This window comes from Dermacentor andersoni, chromosome 10 (genome assembly GCF_023375885.2).
Source record: "Dermacentor andersoni chromosome 10, qqDerAnde1_hic_scaffold, whole genome shotgun sequence".
Lineage (NCBI taxonomy): Eukaryota > Metazoa > Arthropoda > Arachnida > Ixodida > Ixodidae > Dermacentor > Dermacentor andersoni.
Genome location: NC_092823.1, coordinates 133,838,526 through 133,858,050, shown reverse-complemented (window position 1 = coordinate 133,858,050; position 19,525 = coordinate 133,838,526). Strand labels below are relative to the sequence as shown.

Here is a 19,525-nt window from a genome sequence, read left to right as displayed (position 1 = left end):
ACAAGCGCAGCAGTCGTAGCGTGGCGTAGCCAGTAGCCAATTGTCGAGCCGGTGTCGTGTTGGCGTTGCAGGAGCTCATCGTACACCCGAAATCATACGAGTAAGTTCATGTTTTCTCTGCTGGCTTCTAAAATAATGGGCAATTGTTCAGTGTGTTGCTGAGAATTGAAAAACACAACGACGGCCAATTTGTCTAATAAGGTGCGTTGCGCTTTCAGAGTGTTCCTTTACGAGGCTGATTCCGTGTTTCGACCCGACTGCTGTCGCTGTTTCGCATATTTACTCATTTCGTGCCGAAACGAGACTGTTCGGGGTTCAGCGTTTCCATTCGCGTTTGCTGTAGCGGATGACCGACAGCACGGCCGTTTTCTGTTTCAGACATTTCAGCCATGGCGGTCGCTGACCAGCCCTGTTACACCCTGCTCAACATACCGACAGACTCGGAGCCCCCCAATGAGATGCAACTGCGAAACGACCTGGGTAAGAAGACATATTCATTCCATTCGTTTATCTGTCACATGTAGAAAAGTCGGTGCATCTAAACAACAACATAAGTTTTATATTCTGCGAACATAAAGAGGGACAAGTTATTTTCTGTTTCCCACAAGAAGACTGGCAACGTCAGTCACTGACGGCAAGCTCGCATAAAGTTGCAGTTGTGTGACATTCTAACTACGCCAACGCCGATAACATACTGAGGGACACTGGCAGAAAGTTGAGGTTCCTCATACCCAGGGGCCTCCGTTGCCCTGTTGTCGCGTCATCTCCTGTCTCGATTTTTCTTTCCTTTTAACACTGGCGATGCGGTATTTAGTTGGCCGCAATGTAATCCTGTACATGCAGAGAAGGGGGACATGAAGACCAAGGCCGAGGCTCTGCGCAAGACGATCCAGCTGATGCTGAACGGCGAGAAGTACCCGTCCTTGCTGATGACCATCATCCGCTTCGTGCTGCCCTTACAAGACCACACCCTCAAGAAGCTGCTGCTCATCTTCTGGGAGATCGTCCCCAAGACGAGTCCCGACGGCAAGCTGCTGCAGGAGATGATTCTGGTCTGCGACGCCTACCGCAAGGACCTTCAGCACCCCAACGAGTTCATCCGCGGCTCCACGCTGCGCTTCCTGTGCAAGCTGCGCGAGGCCGAGCTGCTCGAGCCGCTCATGCCGGCCATCCGCGCCTGCCTCGAGCACCGCCACTCCTATGTGCGGCGAAACGCGGTCCTTGCCGTGTTCACCATCTACAAGAGCTTTGACTTCCTCATCCCTGATGCGCCTGAACTGGTCGCCAACTTTCTGGAAGCCGAACAGGACATGTCCTGCAAACGCAACGCGTTCATGATGCTCGTGCACGTGGACCAGGAGCGAGCTCTGGCCTACCTCGACTCCTGCCTTGATCAGGTCCAGTCCTTTGGTGATATCCTGCAGCTGGTCATCGTGGAGCTCATCTACAAGGTAATCGATTGCTTAATGCAACATGTAGATGCCTGTTCAACTAGAAGCCTTTAAGAGATGTCAGAGCAAATGAACACTTTCTTTACGTTTGTAGAATCCTTTGTTAGAGCCAGAGTTTGTAAATACATTTATTTAATTTGGGTCAAACTAATCATATAGAAATGTATTGTGCCTCTCATTTCCAAATGTGACACTTACAAGTGTTCATTTTCCCTGTCATCTGTTGAATTGAGAAACTGGCTGCGAAGTGACGTTATAAATACTAACAGTGACGACGAGGTTGCGACAAGTGTGAAAGCAATGTTCTTTCAGTTCTACTAAGAAATGCTGCGAATTGTGATGCCTGTTGCTTTTCATTGTTGTTTAGCTTGTTTGACAGGGTGTCATGGCATATGGGCTGTTCTTGTTGGATGCTCTTTTGAATACTGTAATTATGTGGTTCCTTATTCGCTTGTTTTTACACACACACACACACATATATGTAATTAAACTGTTCTGTAATATTATATCTGTTCAATTACTCCTCCTGTATAAGCCTTGAAAAGGCTTACAGTAGGCTTAAACTTTAAAGAACTCTGCATCAACTCCAGGCACGCTCCGGGCATAAATCTGCGGGGGTTTTATGAATGATTCACAACTATTAAAAGATAAACTGAAACTTTGCTTTCAATGTGTTCTCTTTCTCCTGATAAACAACACTCAAAAGGGCAAACCCCACTAAATCAAACTATGCAGACTGGAAGTTTTGTTTATTTGGTTTTGTCTACAGTGTACTTCAATTTTTACTTTCTTCGGGTTGTGGTGCTCTGGAAAGTGGTGTTTTAGGCTTAGTTTTCTTGTTATGTGACATGACAACAACAGTCAGTTGAGCTAGTTGGTCACTGTATCCAGATTCTGAAACAATTGGTTGTAGGGAGTTTTTCAGCTGGTGTGCTTGAAGCACTCTGGGTCACAAGCTTGTAAAAGCAAAGGCTGGCAAAGTTGCATGGGTTACATAACCATAAATTTTGTTCAAGGCCGCAAATTTAGTAGTGATGCCTTTTCCCAACGCTAATGCCTTTCGGCGCTTTTTGCATTCGTGAGTGGCTGCGTTCGACGCTCTGCCCGAGGCAGAGCCCGGGGCGGAGCGTCTGTTGACCATTCACAAATGCGAAAAGCGTGAAAGGCGTTAGCATCTGGAAAAGGCATCACTACAAAATTGCGGCCCAGAACTCTTATTTAAAAAATTTGTGAATGAGTGTTCACCCGACCACAAGAGCTTTATGGACCGTTGCATTTGAGGAATAGCTGAATATCTCTGCAGCCTCAGAGTGCAGCTTTATATTTGTATTTCCAGCCTCTACTAGCATATGCAAACAGCATAGTTTAGTTTTATTAGCTGCAGTCGGAAATTGCTTCGAAATAAAATGTTTTCTTATATCTCATGGTCATAAACAGTTTTGGTTGACTGTAAATTGTGAAGGCCCCTCGCCTTCGCTCAGGGGGTCCGCGAGCCGCTACCAGCACGACAGAGGACCAGTGGCGCAAGGAACAAAAACCGTTTTAATTTACGATAGAACGTAACACTCAAAATTACCGCAGCCTCGCGGCCAATAGCAGAAAAGAACAAGGCAAAGAAGCAAGCAGTAAATAAGCAAAGCAGCAAAAAGCAGCAAAAGCAAAGAAGCAAGCAGCAAAACAGCGAAGCAACAAAATATACAAGCCAAAGGGAGCGACGAAAGAACGGCCGCTACAAACCATCAACCGACACAATCTTTCGGGCGATAACAGAATTAAAGCGCAGAAAGCACGCAAGCACCGAACCAGGCGCGCAGATAGTCCCACAAGCGAACAACAAGAGCACTCTTTCATGCAGACACAATACAAAGACGCTTTTCCCCCTGCTCTGTAGCACGCTCGGACAGAAACCTAGACGGGCCACGCCCCACCAGCGCCTCCCCAGGCCCGCGCCCCGCAAAAAGCCACGAGTGCAGTCTCCCCTGCCTTCTTATCGGGCAGCCGCCTTCCCGGCAGTCCCCGCGCGAGTTCTTACGATACCGCGATCGATGCGCATGCTCCATGCGACGAGTGCCGTTGTGGCGCGCGTTTTAAAGGCTTCCCCCGTGCGCGCTGCAGAGAGGGCCATGGGCCCGACAATTGTTTCTGCTTTATGGAAGCTTAATTATCTGCAACGTACATTTATTAACTTAGTCATGGACTCTTGTTGACAAGATTATGAGCGGATGTCTTGTATAAAATTTGAAATGTGTTTATTTTGATTTGACCAGTGGCCCTTGCTTAAAAAATCATAGATAAAATTCTCTATGGAGGTTGAAATATCAAATGTCTTCTTCGACATGATCACTGACACGGGTTCTTGCTTATCGTTGCAAAGGTGTGCCATGCCAACCCAGCTGAAAGGTCACGTTTCATCCGGTGCATCTACAACCTGCTGAACTCCAGTAGCCCTGCTGTGCGGTACGAGGCTGCCGGAACCCTTGTCACTCTATCGGCCGCACCCACCGCTATCAAGGTAGGCCGATCCCTTTCAGCACATTAAACAGACACTAAAGTTGAGCCATATCAATAAGTTGCCCTCCTACTTATACTAGAAAAACAAACATATCAGCTAGAACTGATCACTGTTACAAAGTGGGTTTACTGTCTTGTTGCACACACTTGTGTAATAATTCATTTGTCCCTAGACCAAGTGTCATATGGAACCACCTTCCTGCCATCATTGCTGCTATAACATGCTCAACAATTCAAGATCACCTTTAAAAAATGTTTTTCTTTTATTGCTATTGCTAGCTTCATGGCTCTTTCACTTTCTGCATTCTTTTCGATAGTTTCAATATTCTTAATCCAAAGATAAGTAGAAAATCATTCTTACTGTGAGAGGAGGCCTAATAAATCGAGATACGAGAGGTGGGTGTTGGCAACGCCCTAGTAGTTCCCATGCCAGCTCGCCGTGACATCATTTATTTTTGAGGGCGTGTGCTCAGACCTAGTTATTTGTTCATTAAAACTTCTTTCTGGGGGAGTTGGTGCATACTTGACATAAAAATTGTTACAGCGCAAACACGTGCAACCACAAAGTATCAAGGACGGATGGACGGTCTTCCGTCAATAAAATTTAGTTGACAGTCAGCGCTTGTGTCCCATCCTTGATACTTTGTGGTTGCATGCGTTTGCGCTGTAACAATTTTTATGTTTAGTTAATTGTGCATCAGTAAAGATAGACTACATCTCATACTAAAGGAGCCAAAGACTGTTCTCAGCAAGTTTTGAGAACTTCAACTGCAGCACAGTGGCCCAACCACAACACCTTTTGACAAGGCTTTTCAGACCTTGTGAAAAAGGCAAAGATAACTTCACTCGCCCTGTTTGGCTTGCTTGCAAAGAATTGTCTTGCTGTGTTCCCTCATTGTTAAGAGTTCACTTGTTATAAGCAGGTTGTTGGAGTGGGAAACAAACTCCATTTTTCGTGTCTTAGTGCGTGGTCATGACCACATTTTCACGATGTCGAATATTTATATGAGTTATTGGATATAATAAAATATGTAAGATGTTTCTTACCAGTGTTAGCATCTATCGAATATACATACCTGCCAACTCTCCTGAATTCATCGTAAAGATTTAAAATTTCGGCATGTTCTACGATTTTACTAATGTTGCATAAAGTTTTATGAGAAGTAGTTTCTCTTCGCAAAAACTACTTCAGGGTGTTGAAGAATGCGGTGGGCATTGAGAAATACAATGCACAGGAAATTGCGATGATGCTTGTGCCTCCCTTTTGTAGCAGTGCGAGACGCTAAAGAGGGCTGCTGTGCCTCGAGCAAATTTATTGAGACAACTTCTTGAAGCGCGCTAAAATCAGCAAAAGTAAGGTCACTGAAATAGTGAGTGTGATCTAAAAACGCTGCATTGTTTCTAAGTCTCTGCAGTACCTAGGTTGCTGCTGCTTATGTGCTGTGTCTAAATGTAAGTAATCTTAAATAATGTGCATGTGTATCTCACAAAACGCGTGTGCTCAGTGAAACAGAAGTGTGTGCTGCTCCATCACCTCCTTCCTTTGTTATGTCCATGAGCATTCTTACGAACTTTAATGTTCACAGGTTGGCAAGTACAAATGTACGCTTATAGTGAGTATTGGATATAACAAAGAAAGTCATGTTGGATTTGTTATAAAAAGGTTCTCTTGCGTTAGCTATATTCTTCTGAGCATAGGCAGCAACTGTATACCTTAATTTGCACATATAACCTGCATCAAAAGTTTAATAAATTTAAGTTAAGTTGGGGTGTGGATTAACACGCTTATTATTATTACAGCGAAGCTGTATATGGCCAGCCAATTCGTCCATCCATCGCTTGTATGCCAAAAACTCTTCTAGCAAAACCCTATGCGCATGCATGAAAAAAAAGGAGAGAGAGAGAGAAGCTCGATTGGCTGCATTAGTAGTGACGTTGCTGTCCTGCTCCGAAATGGGTAGGCCACGTGTCATACGTACTCCTGAGGAGCACAACTTTTGATAATCATTGCCGCAAGCAGAGCCGGGAACGAACTCATCTACACTGTGCCGATGCTGCAGCCTGGGCACAAGAACAGGCTCGTGCAGCCGAGTGCAAGCAGCAACTGCGTACCAAGGATCCAACAGCCTACCAAGCCGTCATTTAATGAACTGTCAGGATTAACCGAGTGATAAACACTGGCAGTGTGGCATGCACTGCCGTGAAGCTATACTTCAAGGCAAGATTCTTTGTCATTTAAGGTTTCGTTATCTCCTAAGGAACCCCACCCTCCCCCTCTTCTGCGTGTTGAAGCTCCCTTTCTCCTCTTTACAGGTCACCATATTGCGTTTAGTAGTTAGTGAATCGTGCACGCAGTGCTGGCAAACTCGTATGTCACCTGTTCTCGCAGCGCTTCCTCGGTTCGCACGAAGCACTCCACGATAGGTGGTAAGCCAAATAACCATTGGGATTTTCGGCTTTGTTGCATTTGCTCTATACACTGTTGCCCATGCGAGGGCTGCTCTGTCTGTACTGCCATCCTCTGTTGTGTAAATGCTAGCTGCGGAGAGATTCGATTCACGTCGCATATCACATGATTCATTCGTCACGTATAACGTCCTGCTTGCGAATCCAGATTTATGATCATTGCCATCGCTTTATCAGCCAAGGAATAGGGGAGGGACAAAGCCACTGGCCGCAGATGTGACGTGGACGAGTTATGCATGTGTGAATGGAGCCTGTCTTTGCGAAGGTTTAAGCTTTGTATGCAGCTATTTCCAGAGATTATACATGTGGGTATTCTTTTTTTTATTTCCAGAAAAAGAAACTATATGCGGAAAAATGAGGCATGTGCCCTACCTAAGATATACGGTGTCAACCCCCTTTCACAAGACAGGTGCAATTCCTGGCTCCCTGTATTGTGCAGAATGCCTGAGCATTCACTCTAACTCTCCGTGGTGGCTGAGTGGCTAGGGAATCTGCTCTGTGCTATAGGCTCACATTTTCTTTTCTCGGTGACATTAGCTGCATTTCGATGGAGGTTGAATGCAAAGCCATCTGTGCAACTTGAATTCCTGTGCACTTTAAGAACTGCAGCTGTTCCAGGTGGTTGAAGTTAATTGAGAGCTCCCAATTCGTGTGCCCCACATAGACAAAGTACAGTTGAACCTCCTTATAATGAAGTGGCACTTGATATGGAAAGATCTTCATTATATCCTATATTTGTTATGAGCACATATTTGTTGCAAGCTGATGTCAGCGAGGTATAGTTTAGGTTTACTTTTTTATATCTACCAAATCCTTATAGTATGTGTATTTGTAGTATTGAGGTTCGGCTGTGTAGCATTACAAACTGGTAGCCTACCTTTCTCAGCACTGCTTTCACACCTTGCATAACTTCCGTAACTTATGAAATAAGTCAGTTTTGTGGGGAATGATAAGGGCCTTATTCTGAAGCTAGTTTCTTAGCAATAAGTTCGGAGTTGTATTACAGTGTCTAACGTCGTGCTAAGCTTTGCACTATATTTGTAGATCTGCTGCGGCATGTATGTTGTTGCACCTGCTGTCACCTTTCATGCAGTCACTGCACACTGGAAGAGATAGCTTGAAATTAACTGGCATGTACAGTATATTAATGTGGGAAAGTGCCGTAATGAAAAAAATGTCTCCGACGATTACGATACTTCCTGGTGTCAAATTTGAGCGCAGCTCGATGCGTGTTCTTATTTCATGATATATTGAGGCAAACAATTTGAGACTGAAATCACTGCACCGATTGGCAGTGGGGCAGTGTCGTCAGCACCTTCACAGAGGGAGGGGCAATGTGGGAATGCTGGCATGATCACTGGCATCGGAGACGGCTGTGGAAGAAAACGATGACGAGCTCACGAGCAGTGGCATGAACATGTTCCCGTGGTTACACCAAGAGATGCCAATGCTCAACCCAGTAACAGCCGCCTAAAAGCTGTGCTCTATAATAAAATTGCCTGTTGAGGAACCCTTTAGGAGCTTCACTCAAGCCAGTTTCAAGGGCTGTTCCTTTAGACAACCACTCGTCTTCACTGTAGTGAACATTATTGCTGCTGAGTCCTCCCCTAGTTGCTGAACATAAATTGAATTGAAGCTTTCCAGAGATGGAAGGCAGCTTAGTTATATATTGGTCATCACTTTGATGATCCATGTGGTTAAAGTTATGCAAAATGAATGTAAAACAGATGCAGCAGCACCCTTTTTTTTCTCTTGAGCAGAAAACAATCCTGATGTGATCTGCTGCTGAGAGTGATGGCTAGCGTTTCGTGCCTGGCTACAGTGGTCACATTCTAGTTGGGGCAGAATGCAAGAAGTGTGTTATAGACAGATCAATTTTGTCAAAATTAATCAGAATCCTCTCAACTGTGATGTCCCTCGTAGCCCAGTGGGCAGCTGTGAGAAATATTAGACCTGATTCTGTAAGTGCGTGACGTATGTCGTTGATGCTCTGTGCAGGCAGCAGCTACCTGCTACATTGAACTGATTGTTAAGGAGAGTGACAACAATGTCAAGCTGATTGTGCTGGACCGGCTGATAGCGCTACGAGAGACGCAGGAGCGCATCCTGCAGGAGCTGGCCATGGACGTACTCAGGGTTCTCGCTGCCTCTGATCTGGAAGTTCGCCGCAAGACGCTTGCCTTGGCCCTGGACCTTGTCTCATCACGAAATGTTGAAGAGATGGTGCTGGTGCTGCGAAAGGAAGTTACTAAGACGCACAACACAGCCGAGCACGAGGACACTGGTCGTTACCGGCAGCTCCTTGTACGAACCCTGCACTCTTGCTGTGTCCGTTTCCCTGATGCCGCCCCTACTGTCATTCCCGTGCTCATGGAGTTTCTGTCAGATAACAATGAACAGGCAGCAGCCGATGTGCTTGCGTTCGTGCGCGAAGCCGTGCAGCGCTTTGAGCAGCTGCGGCCCCTGGTGGTGGCAAGGCTGCTCGAGGTGTTTAGCTCCATCAAATCGTCGCGTATCCACCGTGGCGCACTCTGGCTCCTGGGCGAGTATTGTGCGAGTGTTGACGACATCCGCGCCTGTCTCGATGAAGTGCGGCAGGCATTGGGAGAGCTCCCACTTGTGGAGTCAGAGCTCCGCAAGTCAACACCTGATGCCTCTGCTTCAGAACCGTCCCAGGCAGCTCCACCAACCACGGGTGGTTCGCAGCGGCTGGTGACAGCTGATGGCACCTATGCTACCCAGAGTGCCTTCAGCACTGCACCTACAACCACCACCCAAGGTATGTGCACACATCTTGTCACATTAAAAGATGGTTTCAAGAATTACACAGTATCTCTATGCATGCCTGCTTCTGCTTCTGCCGGTGCTACTGTGGTCATGTAAGATCCATATCTTATAGTGCATTTCTTATATGCATTCTTAATTCTTTATGTCCCTCTCCTCTTCGTACTCTATCTCGTTTCGACAGTCCCTTGCAAAAGACCTTTGCGATTTCATATCTGTCAGTCTCTAAACCTGTCTGCTGGCACATCTGTGTAGATTAACAGATTTTCGGGCTAGTTGGTTTATACTTAAAGCAGTAACAGTAGCGTTAACATAATGGCCTCAAGAAAGATGACAGAATGTACGCTACACTTGCACCTGGTTAACATCAGGAAAGAAGACAGCAATATAAATGCATGTACAAAGGATAATGCGCCAATTTAATGGCAGTTTATCATTTCTACATGCAGTACAGGAATCTGTCATAGTCTCTGCTGAAATGAATTTGATAACAAATGACAGTGTTTGTCCCATCACCTTTCTTGTGTCCGTCATGTTAATGCTACAGTTATTGTGTGTGCGTCATGCGTAGAGTATTTTAAAGGAAGGGCGACGGGACTGAAACAGTGATGCTGGACTGCTGCACATTGGTAAATACGTCGCTTGGCTGTTGCTAAGCTAACATTATGCAATACAGCAAGAAGCTAATCCACATGCCTGTGTAACAGACTTGCTTTGGCAAAAGTAGATGTATCGTGATAATCTGTCTTCTCAAAAAGCTCAGCTTAAAGACCAGCTGTGTAAAAATTTGACCTGGGCTAAATTGGTTATAAATGACTAGTATATAATGTCAAAGCAACCTTGATAGAACTATAGCCTCCTGTATATTTTTCACTGCCAGCCCAGTGAAGCAAAAACTGAGAGTCACTCAGAGGGCACCAGTTTCCCAGTAGTTGGTCACAGTTTGAGGGCATTGTCAGGGTTAAAAAAATTAAATTATGGAGTTTTACATGCCAAAACCACGATCTAATTATGAGGCACGCCATAGAGGGGGACTCAGGAAATTTGGACCACCTGGGGCTCTTTAACGTGCACCTAAATCTAAGTACACTGGTGTTATCGCATTTCGCCCCATCGAAATGCGTTAGGGTCACGCCAACTATCTTTCATCACATCATCGCACATCATGCAGAAGGTAAGGAGCAGGCATGAGCTGGCATGGCGTGACAGGATCACCCCGCTAAGGTTGCCGATGCTCTAGCAACAACAGGATTAACATGACTGGGAATATGGTGCCACCACAGTGGACCGCATGCCCCTATGCATTGTGGAATAATTAGGCTGGCATTCAAAAATATTGGCTATGGTAGAGCTTAAAGGGACGCTAAAGAGAACAATATTTGCACAATATTAGTAAACTGTACTCCTACCACTACATACCAAAAACACCACACTTACCATGAGAAGACCACGAGAGGAGGCTTGATAAGCCAGAAAACACGCAAGAACAAAAGACAGGTGTGGCTATGCTGCCTTGAAATTTCTGCACCAGCTTGCCATGACGATTTTTACACTGTCTGATCGGGCCTAGTTAATGTTTTTAATGTGTTAGCATTTTTAGGATACTTCACACACTTTCCAGAGGCTATGTATGTTTGTATCTAACCGTTTCCCTGCCTACTTGGGTCAACGAGGAGTCAGTGGTGGAATGCGTAGCACGTTGGACTGGTGCGTGGAAGTAACGGTTTGAAACCAACCATCAGACCAACTTGGGTCACTGAGTCATACGGGACTGGGTCTGTGCTGGTGTCCGACGAACCCCTTCAGCGCCAACTTGGGTCACTGGGTGCGTGCCAGTAAATGTGTGCCACTCTTCAGTAAACGTCTTTGACGCCAACTTGGGTAACTAGGTATGTGCCACTGGCAAGTATGCCACTCTACAGTGATGAAAAAGATCCCTTAAATTTCTACGATGCTGAGCAGAATCGAACCCACATTGCACGAGTTCAAGTACAGCAGCCCGATGCATCAGCAGGCCGTGCAACAAATGCACTGGGTATTTTCATTGAACGCCCATCCCACCAACACTTAAGTGAGCTGTGCCAAGAGTGCGCTAAGTATGTGCCGCCCTTCAATGAATGTCTCGCCAACTTGGGTCACTGAGTATGTGCCACTGTGCGTGTGGCAAGCAAGAAAACAATTCTCAGCGGCGCACCACGCTTCTCGTCTTGGTGGCCACGCGCGCACTTTTGGCAGCACCACTGGATGGCACAGCGTGTTAAAAAGAAGCGTGAGAGAGGAGCCCGGTTGTCGCAAGACACATTTCTCAGTGTTCACACGCACTGGTGCACCATGCCTTTGTATGCCACCCCAAGCTTTGCGGTGGTGGCGCTAGATAGCACCAAGTGTTCATAGGGAAGCATGAAAGAGGAGTCCTGCTGCAGTACGTCTTATACATAACTCGTTTCGACAGTGGCAGTACATTGTGTGGCTATATTGATTCAATACTAACCGCATTACCATCGACAGTCATTATGAGATTGGTTCTGCTGCCGAAATTTGATCCCTAGAAATACAGTGCCATTGTTATTTAAAAGAATGTAAGACTGAATGCAGAAAAAAAAACACTGAAATTTATGAATGTCATATGGGCAGACCAGTTAGGGAGTTTTCGCACTAAATTAAGGACTAAAATGCTTACCTTCATTTTATTTTCTAGTCACCAACTTGTTGCCACGAAATAATGAACATATGTTTTTAAAAGAATGCTTTATCTCAGCACAATGCGTTGGCGGGCTAGTTGGTGCGGATCCATGAATACTTGCTTAGCGCAATACAACGAACACATGAAAGGCGACAGGACAAGGCCTTGTCCTGTCGCCTTTCTTGTGTCCGTTGTATTGCGCTAAACAAGTATTCATGAATGCTTTATCTGCCTAAACTGATTCATTGTTTCTTTTCGGTGTCCCTTTAAGGGGCACTCAAGCACTTTTTATTGAAGTCGAGACACGCATGTGAAGTTAAACTAGACTGTTTCAGAAATACTTTCCAGCAAAAAGTACTTCAATGCGTGCAGCAGAAGCGGAGCTATTAGCTATCGAAGGTCACCTATGATACCCTTAGCAGTGCTCCCGCTCCTTCTTCAATGCCTTCCTCTGCAAAGGCCATGGCAGAGTGAGGCGTGCCCACAACGCTCTGCCTACTAAACGTTATAGTGGCATGTAGTTCAAATTTGATTTTGAATGCTCACGTGGACACCACTGTTTTCAATTTTTCGGCCAACAACGCGCCAAATGCAGTTGTCCTCTGCGAGTGAGCTCTTCACTGCACCCCGTGGCACCCGTGGTATCTGTGTTATGTAGCAGGCCACAGCTGCATACAACTGTAGTGCATATGTGCAGCATTTGCTTTGTGCGCGACAGTGCTGGAGTGCGTGCACATGTGCTGTTGTCTGGCCATGCTACATGGTGCGGATCAGCTTTGCCCTGCAGCAGCTTGACCAATGGATAGCAGCCACATTCAATTTGCAGATGTTTAAGCACTGTCAATAGCTCACCGCGAAGCAATGTCTGCCAAGGCATCTAGCCAGGAGCAGCCAAGAGTGAGTGTGCTGCCAAGCATATGTGTGGTCTAACCTTAAGTTCCACATGGCCCAAGGCTAGTGCTCAAAACTAATCAAAATTAGCGAGACCCAATAGCTATGACACCGATAAGCAGGACTGCCAAAGTTAAATTCCTACATGGGCAGCCGTGGCTGAGTGTGAGCAGATGATAGTCAGCTTCTCCCAGAAGTAGGTAATCTTAATCGAAAAAATGGCAGCAGTAAATATGCACACACAGTAACAGTAGGAGAAGAGCACTGATCCAAACACCCTTCTTGATTGGTGTCATCTATTGGCCAATAGCAGCTGCATGTGGGTATCTGCTATATGACAAAATATAGCAGCTGGAAAAGAGTCAGGACAAGGCTTTGGTTGAAAAGAGTGTGTTTGAGAAAAAGGTGACTTCGTGCTTTGCTTGCGAGCTCCATGCGCTGCACACAACTGCAAAATTTGGCTGAGATGTTCACAGCAGCTTATGCTATCTGCGGACTGTTTTTTTATCAAGTCCGATTAAAAGGAAGTGTTAGCTTGGGAGCTTCTCTCTGAATACATGGGAACGAATAAATTGTTTTGCTTGGCATTAGCTGCATCAAATTGAATGATGTCTGCTGCAAAAAAAAAAAAAAGAATGTTGGAATCTAGTTTCAAGTAGTGCCAAGTTTTCAACTCTAACTCAGTATAATATAATGATATTGCAATTCTGTAAACTGCACCCATTAATGCATCTAAAGCAGACAAAATTGATGTATTATAAATCGCTCTGAAGTACTCCACAGATTTGTGATTCGGACTTTTGGAAAACTCTTCTAAGGACTATAACAACTTTTTATAAGCTGCAAACTCATATATATTTTCTCACTGTAGTTGCTCTAACAGATGCATTTTGCGGAACTGCAATATGTTTTTGGTGCAAGGTTATGGATTTGGAAACATTGTGCTTCAATTTTTTTCTTTAACATATTTCTGGCACGTTTTGTAAAAAGTATGTAGTCCATTAATCAAAATTCTGCTTGCTGTGGTTGCTATAATTTGACTTTCTTGAACACAACAAAGTCCATTCAAATGAATCCAATGATTGTCTCATGAGAGAATTTCTGCTTTTTACGTATTTGAATAGGGAAATTGGAGTTGGCCCCGAGCTAACGCTTCCCCTTAAATGCCATAAGTTAGTCATGCAGGCAGTCTGTCGATTACTCATTTAGGCAGGCAGTCATTGTGTCATGCAGTTGATCAAATTAATCAATTGCCATGGTCCAATTGTGCAGCGTCATGCCCACCGCTGCGAGGCTACCTCATGGAAGGGGAATTCTTTGTCGGGGCAGCCATGGCATCCGACCTGACCAAGCTTGCTGTCCGCTACCTCAGCCTTGTCAAGGAGCTGCGCAAACAAAATGTGAGTGTGGGCCCCATTGCATTGAAGAAAACTTGGGTGTGCACTTCTCCTGTGGGCATTGTTGCTGGAGTACTCAGTCAGCATCAGACGTTAGGGCCAATTAGCAGTGGAAATGATAGTGTGAATTACTACAAGAGGTGGGAGCCACAGTTGCAAACAGTTCTGCATACTCTAAACATCAGTGTAAGTTTTGCTGAATGTGTTTCTGCGCAACTTAAGGTACTAAATGCAGTTTTCAGATTGTTTGATGGAGGGCTCCTTCCATCAAACAGCTCAGTGTTGTTGAGAATATGAAATCAGGGTGTAGTCATGATGTAGGCATACAAGGCCACAACATGACTGCATAATATCCATTTAACCTTTTCTTAGCGACTTCATCTTCTTTGAACAACATCTGAAAGCATGAAAGTTTTTCCAACAGTAGCTTACAGTTTGTGATCAAAGAGAGAGAATACAGTCAGATTTGATTACAATATCAGAAATTTCTGAGCATTATGAACTTTTCAGAGGGAAAACATAGCAAAACACGTAGCTACTTCTAAGGAAAATCGCATCGACACCATATAGACTGAAGCCCGCACAGCACTTAATTGCCCCTTAAGTTATCTTTCCTGTGTGTTGCACTGCCGCACTTTCCATAGAGGAAGAAAAAAAAGACAGAACAAAAGCAGTTTCCTTTATCACAGTGAAAGCCATTGGTGGATTTTCTGTACTTAGGGTGCTCATGAAGCCAAGCTGGGCCAGAAGCCTAATGGAAAAAATACCACGTAGCAATTGGCTAGCACTACACACACAGGTTTGTGCTCATTTGTTAGTGGGCATGCATGCTCATTACTTTAGATTGTTCACATGATAGCAAAGAGAGTCTTTCCTAGTGATGTAACTGCTGTAATTAAAAAAAAAAGGTCCCTAAACAGTCATGTGGTTCTTATTGACAAATTGCTGAAAACATACGAAAATACGTGAAATATTAAGCTTGGTGGCACTTTTTTTTTATATACAGTCAACCCTCAATACATTGAACACGGTTAAATCGAGTTAGCGCGTATATCGAACACTTTCTATATCACCAGGAAAATCATATGCATTTTTTATTTTTTATTTCGATCGTTGTCGGACGTAAAATGGATATATCGAACTCCACCACCCCAGACCACGTGTGCTCTGTTGACAGGCGGCCAGCTCTCCCCCAACGCCCTCAAAGATAGCAGTGGCCCAATGGGTGTTCCCAACTGCTGTACACATCGATTGCACCGAGGGCGCAATTTGAGCGTAGCGGCGTATGCTCGCGGCTGCTTGGCTAGTTCAACAAAGTCACCGACACATTGCATTTGCCGCATTGACTCCTCCTCGGTGCCGCACTCTGCGCCTGCCACGCCTCATGAGGAATTGCAGATTGCTTCCACAAAAACACGACCGCACGCATTCACTGGGCTTGCTCATAGACTCCATGGCAGACGCCACTTAGGTGATACTGAGTGCTTTGTTATTGACAGTGTTTCAAAATGCTTCGATTGACGAATGGGGAAATCGCAGTGGAAGAAGTGAGCAAATGAAGACGCTGCCAAAGTTGAACCCGCAAGCGCTGATGTTGCCCCGCTCCCTACTTCAACTGAGGCTGTAGCTGCTTTGGCCCTCCTACGCCACTACTGCGGCACAATAGAAGGCACCGGCCTATCACTTGTGAAACGTTTAAACTATGTTGAGGACACCATGGTTAAGCATGCGGTTGCCAATAAGAAGCAAGCTACACTGCTGCAGTACTTTCAGCCAAAGAAATAAATACTTTGTGTAAAGCTTCAAGTGAGTATTTACTGTTCCATGATTGGTTCATTTATTGAATTGTACAAGTTCTTTACACATTTTTACGCTATCTTATATATCAAATTCTAGCGATGTCGAACAATTTCGCGATAAGTGCACTGTTCAATATATTGAGGTTTGACTGTAAACAGGTTTGACTAATAGATTTCTACGTTGGCAGCTAAATGGTTGGCAGTGAATGCTAACAAAATTGTCTCCAGTCCATGCTGTGAAGGTGGCTGAACATCGAAGCCGTAGACAACTAGAATGATTACCCATTGCTACGTAATTTGAAATTATTCGCGTGGCACCATCCACGTGCACTTCACCAAATTATTAACCGGAGACGTTTCGATAGCCTGCGACTCGGCTTGCGCCGCTACTTTGTGCACCTACAAAGAGTGGACCAGAGAGAAGAGAAATTCGCCATGCCTTTTATGCACGCTACTCTTCAGGAGACCTTACTATACATGGCCTTCCCACAGCACTGTGACAACACAATTCAGTTGCTAGGCGGGTTATTGTTTTACGTATGAAAGTGTAGTTATGTCACTCCGTGCTTCTTATGCCACAGGCAAGCTGCCATCGCTGCGGCAGCTTTTGCAACAGTAATCTTTACCAGGAAACATATACGAGGAGCACTAGGTTCTTCATATTGCATGTAGGTGCAGGAGTGTCTTATCATCAATTATGGGTTCGGATGCTTGTTTTGAGCTTGTTCTTTATTGAAATGTATGCTGTTTTCTGTATGGTGCACGTGTGATTCCAAAGACTATATGCGCTGTTCACTTCACTTGCTGAGTGCTTGTAGTCTCCGTCTTACGGGGGTATGAACCATTGCATTTGAGGGTATGAGCCATTGATGATGATAGCTTTATGTCAACTTAACGCCACGAAGAAATCCTGGGATCCAGGACATAGACAGCAAATGGCAGTGCATGTGCATGGCTGCTCTGCGAGCAAGAATGCTTTGACCTCTTCAGTGCTGAAAAACTGATGTTGGTTATATTATACGTACAGAAATTATATGTAGGAGAAGAGTGCTCATTTGGGCTGGTTGATGCATACTTAGGCAAACAAACGGTGCTTTGGAATGGGACAAGACACAACTACTGATGAGCAATCCCAGTGCTTATCCATGGTGAAAGATTTCACTTCAAGTAAACTTTATGGTTGCTAGTCAGTTCTCAAGTCTGTTGTTATCCCTTGTCCCATTGTAAAACACTGCCTGCATTTCATAAGGCCCATGAGCTTTAAAAAAGGCCCCTAAGCCACTCTGGGCTTGAAAACTTCCTATATAAGCAGCATCTGTATGCTAATCTGCAATGAACATGCTGCTGCTAAAGCAAGAACTTCTACAATTCTACAAGACCTTTATTTTCTACGGGTGATCACTGCAGCATCCTGTACACAATGCATGTGTTTATATATGGTATCTTTGAAAAGCAAAAAATGGGTTGGGGCTCTTGAGTGCCATTGCACTTTGATGGGCTAATCTTTAGAGCACTATCATTGGTTTAATGAAGTCTCTCAAGATTTCAGCAGTCATTGGGTCACTTTATGAAGTGTAGTGCAGTACTCTTGTTGTATTGTCTCTTGTACTGTACCATACGTTCACATTATTTTTTGTACTAGCACTTTGTATTGCATGTAGTTTATTTATTTTTTTATAAATTGACTAGTTCTGATTTCATTAGGTGCGGCCAGGTCAGATCGCAGTGTGCTCCATGTACCAAGCTTGACAGCCCTCTGCAATAGCCTAGTGGCTATGGCAGTGCCCTGCTGAGTTCGAGGTCACGGGTTCAGTCCCGGCTACAGCGGCTGCATTTTGATGTGGGCAAAATGCGAAGGCGCCTATGTACTTAAGTTCAAGTGTGCACTTAAGAACTCCAGGTGGTCAAAATCAATGTGGAGTCAGCCACTGCGGCAATGCCTCATAATTGGATTGTGGTTTTGGCTCGTAATACCCCAGAATTAATTTCAACAAAGCTTCATAGGTTGGGCTGTGTTTGTGCGCCAATCTTGAGAACCCTAATAGTGTGGGCTTTTTGTGGGCAGGCCTTTGTTGCAGAGTGCATGCTGGTGATGACATCGGTGCTGCACCTGGGTCGTTCGGGGCTGCCCTCGAAGGCGATAAACGACGATGACGCAGACCGCATCTGCCTCTGTCTGAAGATGCTGTCTGACCGATCGCCGACGCTGCGATCTGTGTTTGGCCACGAGTGTCGCCAGGCCCTGTCTGCTATGCTGGCCGCCAAGGCTGAGGAAGAAGCCGAGACACAGAAGGTGACCAGTGGGGAGGGTGCTTTTCCATTTAGCAGTGGAGTAGTTGGATGCACACTTTACTTAAGGGCAAGTTGCAACAAAAGTTTGGACCGCATGAGAATGTTGTGTAGATATAGAGCAGCTCCTGCTCAAAATTTTATGTTTTAAATACAAGTGGAGGTGTCACAAAAAGCAAGCAAAAATATGTTTTTGCAAATCACGACTGAAACAAATAATCTTACTGCTTGCTGGAAATGATCCAGAGCCCAGAGGGTTGAAAACTGGCATTGCTCCTCAACACGGTCTCTGAGACTAGGGGCATTCATGGTATGCTGGAAATCGCGGAGGCCATGAGAGAACTTCTATGTTTCATTCACATGTATTTGAATAGGGAAAGCAGAGTTGGCTTGGAGCTAAAGCTTCCTCTCGGAGTAAATCTGCCATTTTTGTCTGTGGGGGCTGCCAACATTCAGTAATACAGTATATTTGTGTAATTTGGCTCTGTTTGATTTATTGGTTATTTCAATCCCGACGAAAGGTCCCAGCCAGTGCACACGCATTTCTATGGGCCCAAACTTTTGTTATTTCGATCCTAAAATTAGCCTTCACCAGATAATTCGCACTTTACCAGTCGGCATGCAACTCCTGACTCTTATGGTGGCCCCAGTAGCGACTCCTTTAGGAGCAGCATCTGTCTTGGCGGAGCTTAGGGGAGAGCATAGAGTTTCTCACCATATTACCTAGAGGGAAATTTGGCGTTGCTGCGCTGTGGTATGCATGGGAATGCCGGTATATTGCGACTTCGGATTGGCATTGTTCTCGGAGAGCCAGGCGAGCACCGTTCCGTCTGTCACAATGATTAATTTTCTACTAAAACAGCACGTAAAAAGGTGTTTTAATTTTATTACACAAATACATGTTTTGTGTAACTATAAGAACTTGTTATTGCATGTACAATTATATGAAACATAGAAAGTATCTGCGGGCCGCTAAAGTTGGAGGACAGACGACAAGATTCGTGCTCGCTTTGGAACAGTTTGTCCTCTGTTCTTGCTTTTCTTCGCTTGGTTATGCATTGTAGGGGAGTAAACTTCACTGGAAGATGAAATATGCGTGAATGAACACATTTTATGAAGATCTTACTTTAAGAATGCGTAATTTGTGTAGCCATATCCACGTTTTATACGAAGCCTCTTGCAACACCAGCCAACACAAGCCTCACACACCTATACCGTCATTCCCACAATGGCCCAGCGCCCCTTAGGAAGCTC

At 45.0% G+C, this 19,525-nt stretch overlaps 1 protein-coding gene across 1 annotated transcript in view; it reads left to right on the top strand.

The window, feature by feature from the left end:
- Positions 1 to 19,525, top strand: part of betaCOP (coatomer subunit beta) — a 41,703-nt gene continuing 22,178 nt past the window's right edge. Inside the window, exons 1-7 of the mRNA XM_050192853.2 lie at positions 1 to 100; positions 379 to 480; positions 844 to 1,451; positions 3,826 to 3,963; positions 8,427 to 9,207; positions 14,059 to 14,186; positions 18,048 to 18,275. Of these exons, the coding sequence (XP_050048810.1) occupies positions 390 to 480; positions 844 to 1,451; positions 3,826 to 3,963; positions 8,427 to 9,207; positions 14,059 to 14,186; positions 18,048 to 18,275 (1,974 nt within the window). The 5' untranslated portion in view covers positions 1 to 100; positions 379 to 389. The remainder of the gene's footprint in view (positions 101 to 378; positions 481 to 843; positions 1,452 to 3,825; positions 3,964 to 8,426; positions 9,208 to 14,058; positions 14,187 to 18,047; positions 18,276 to 19,525) is intronic.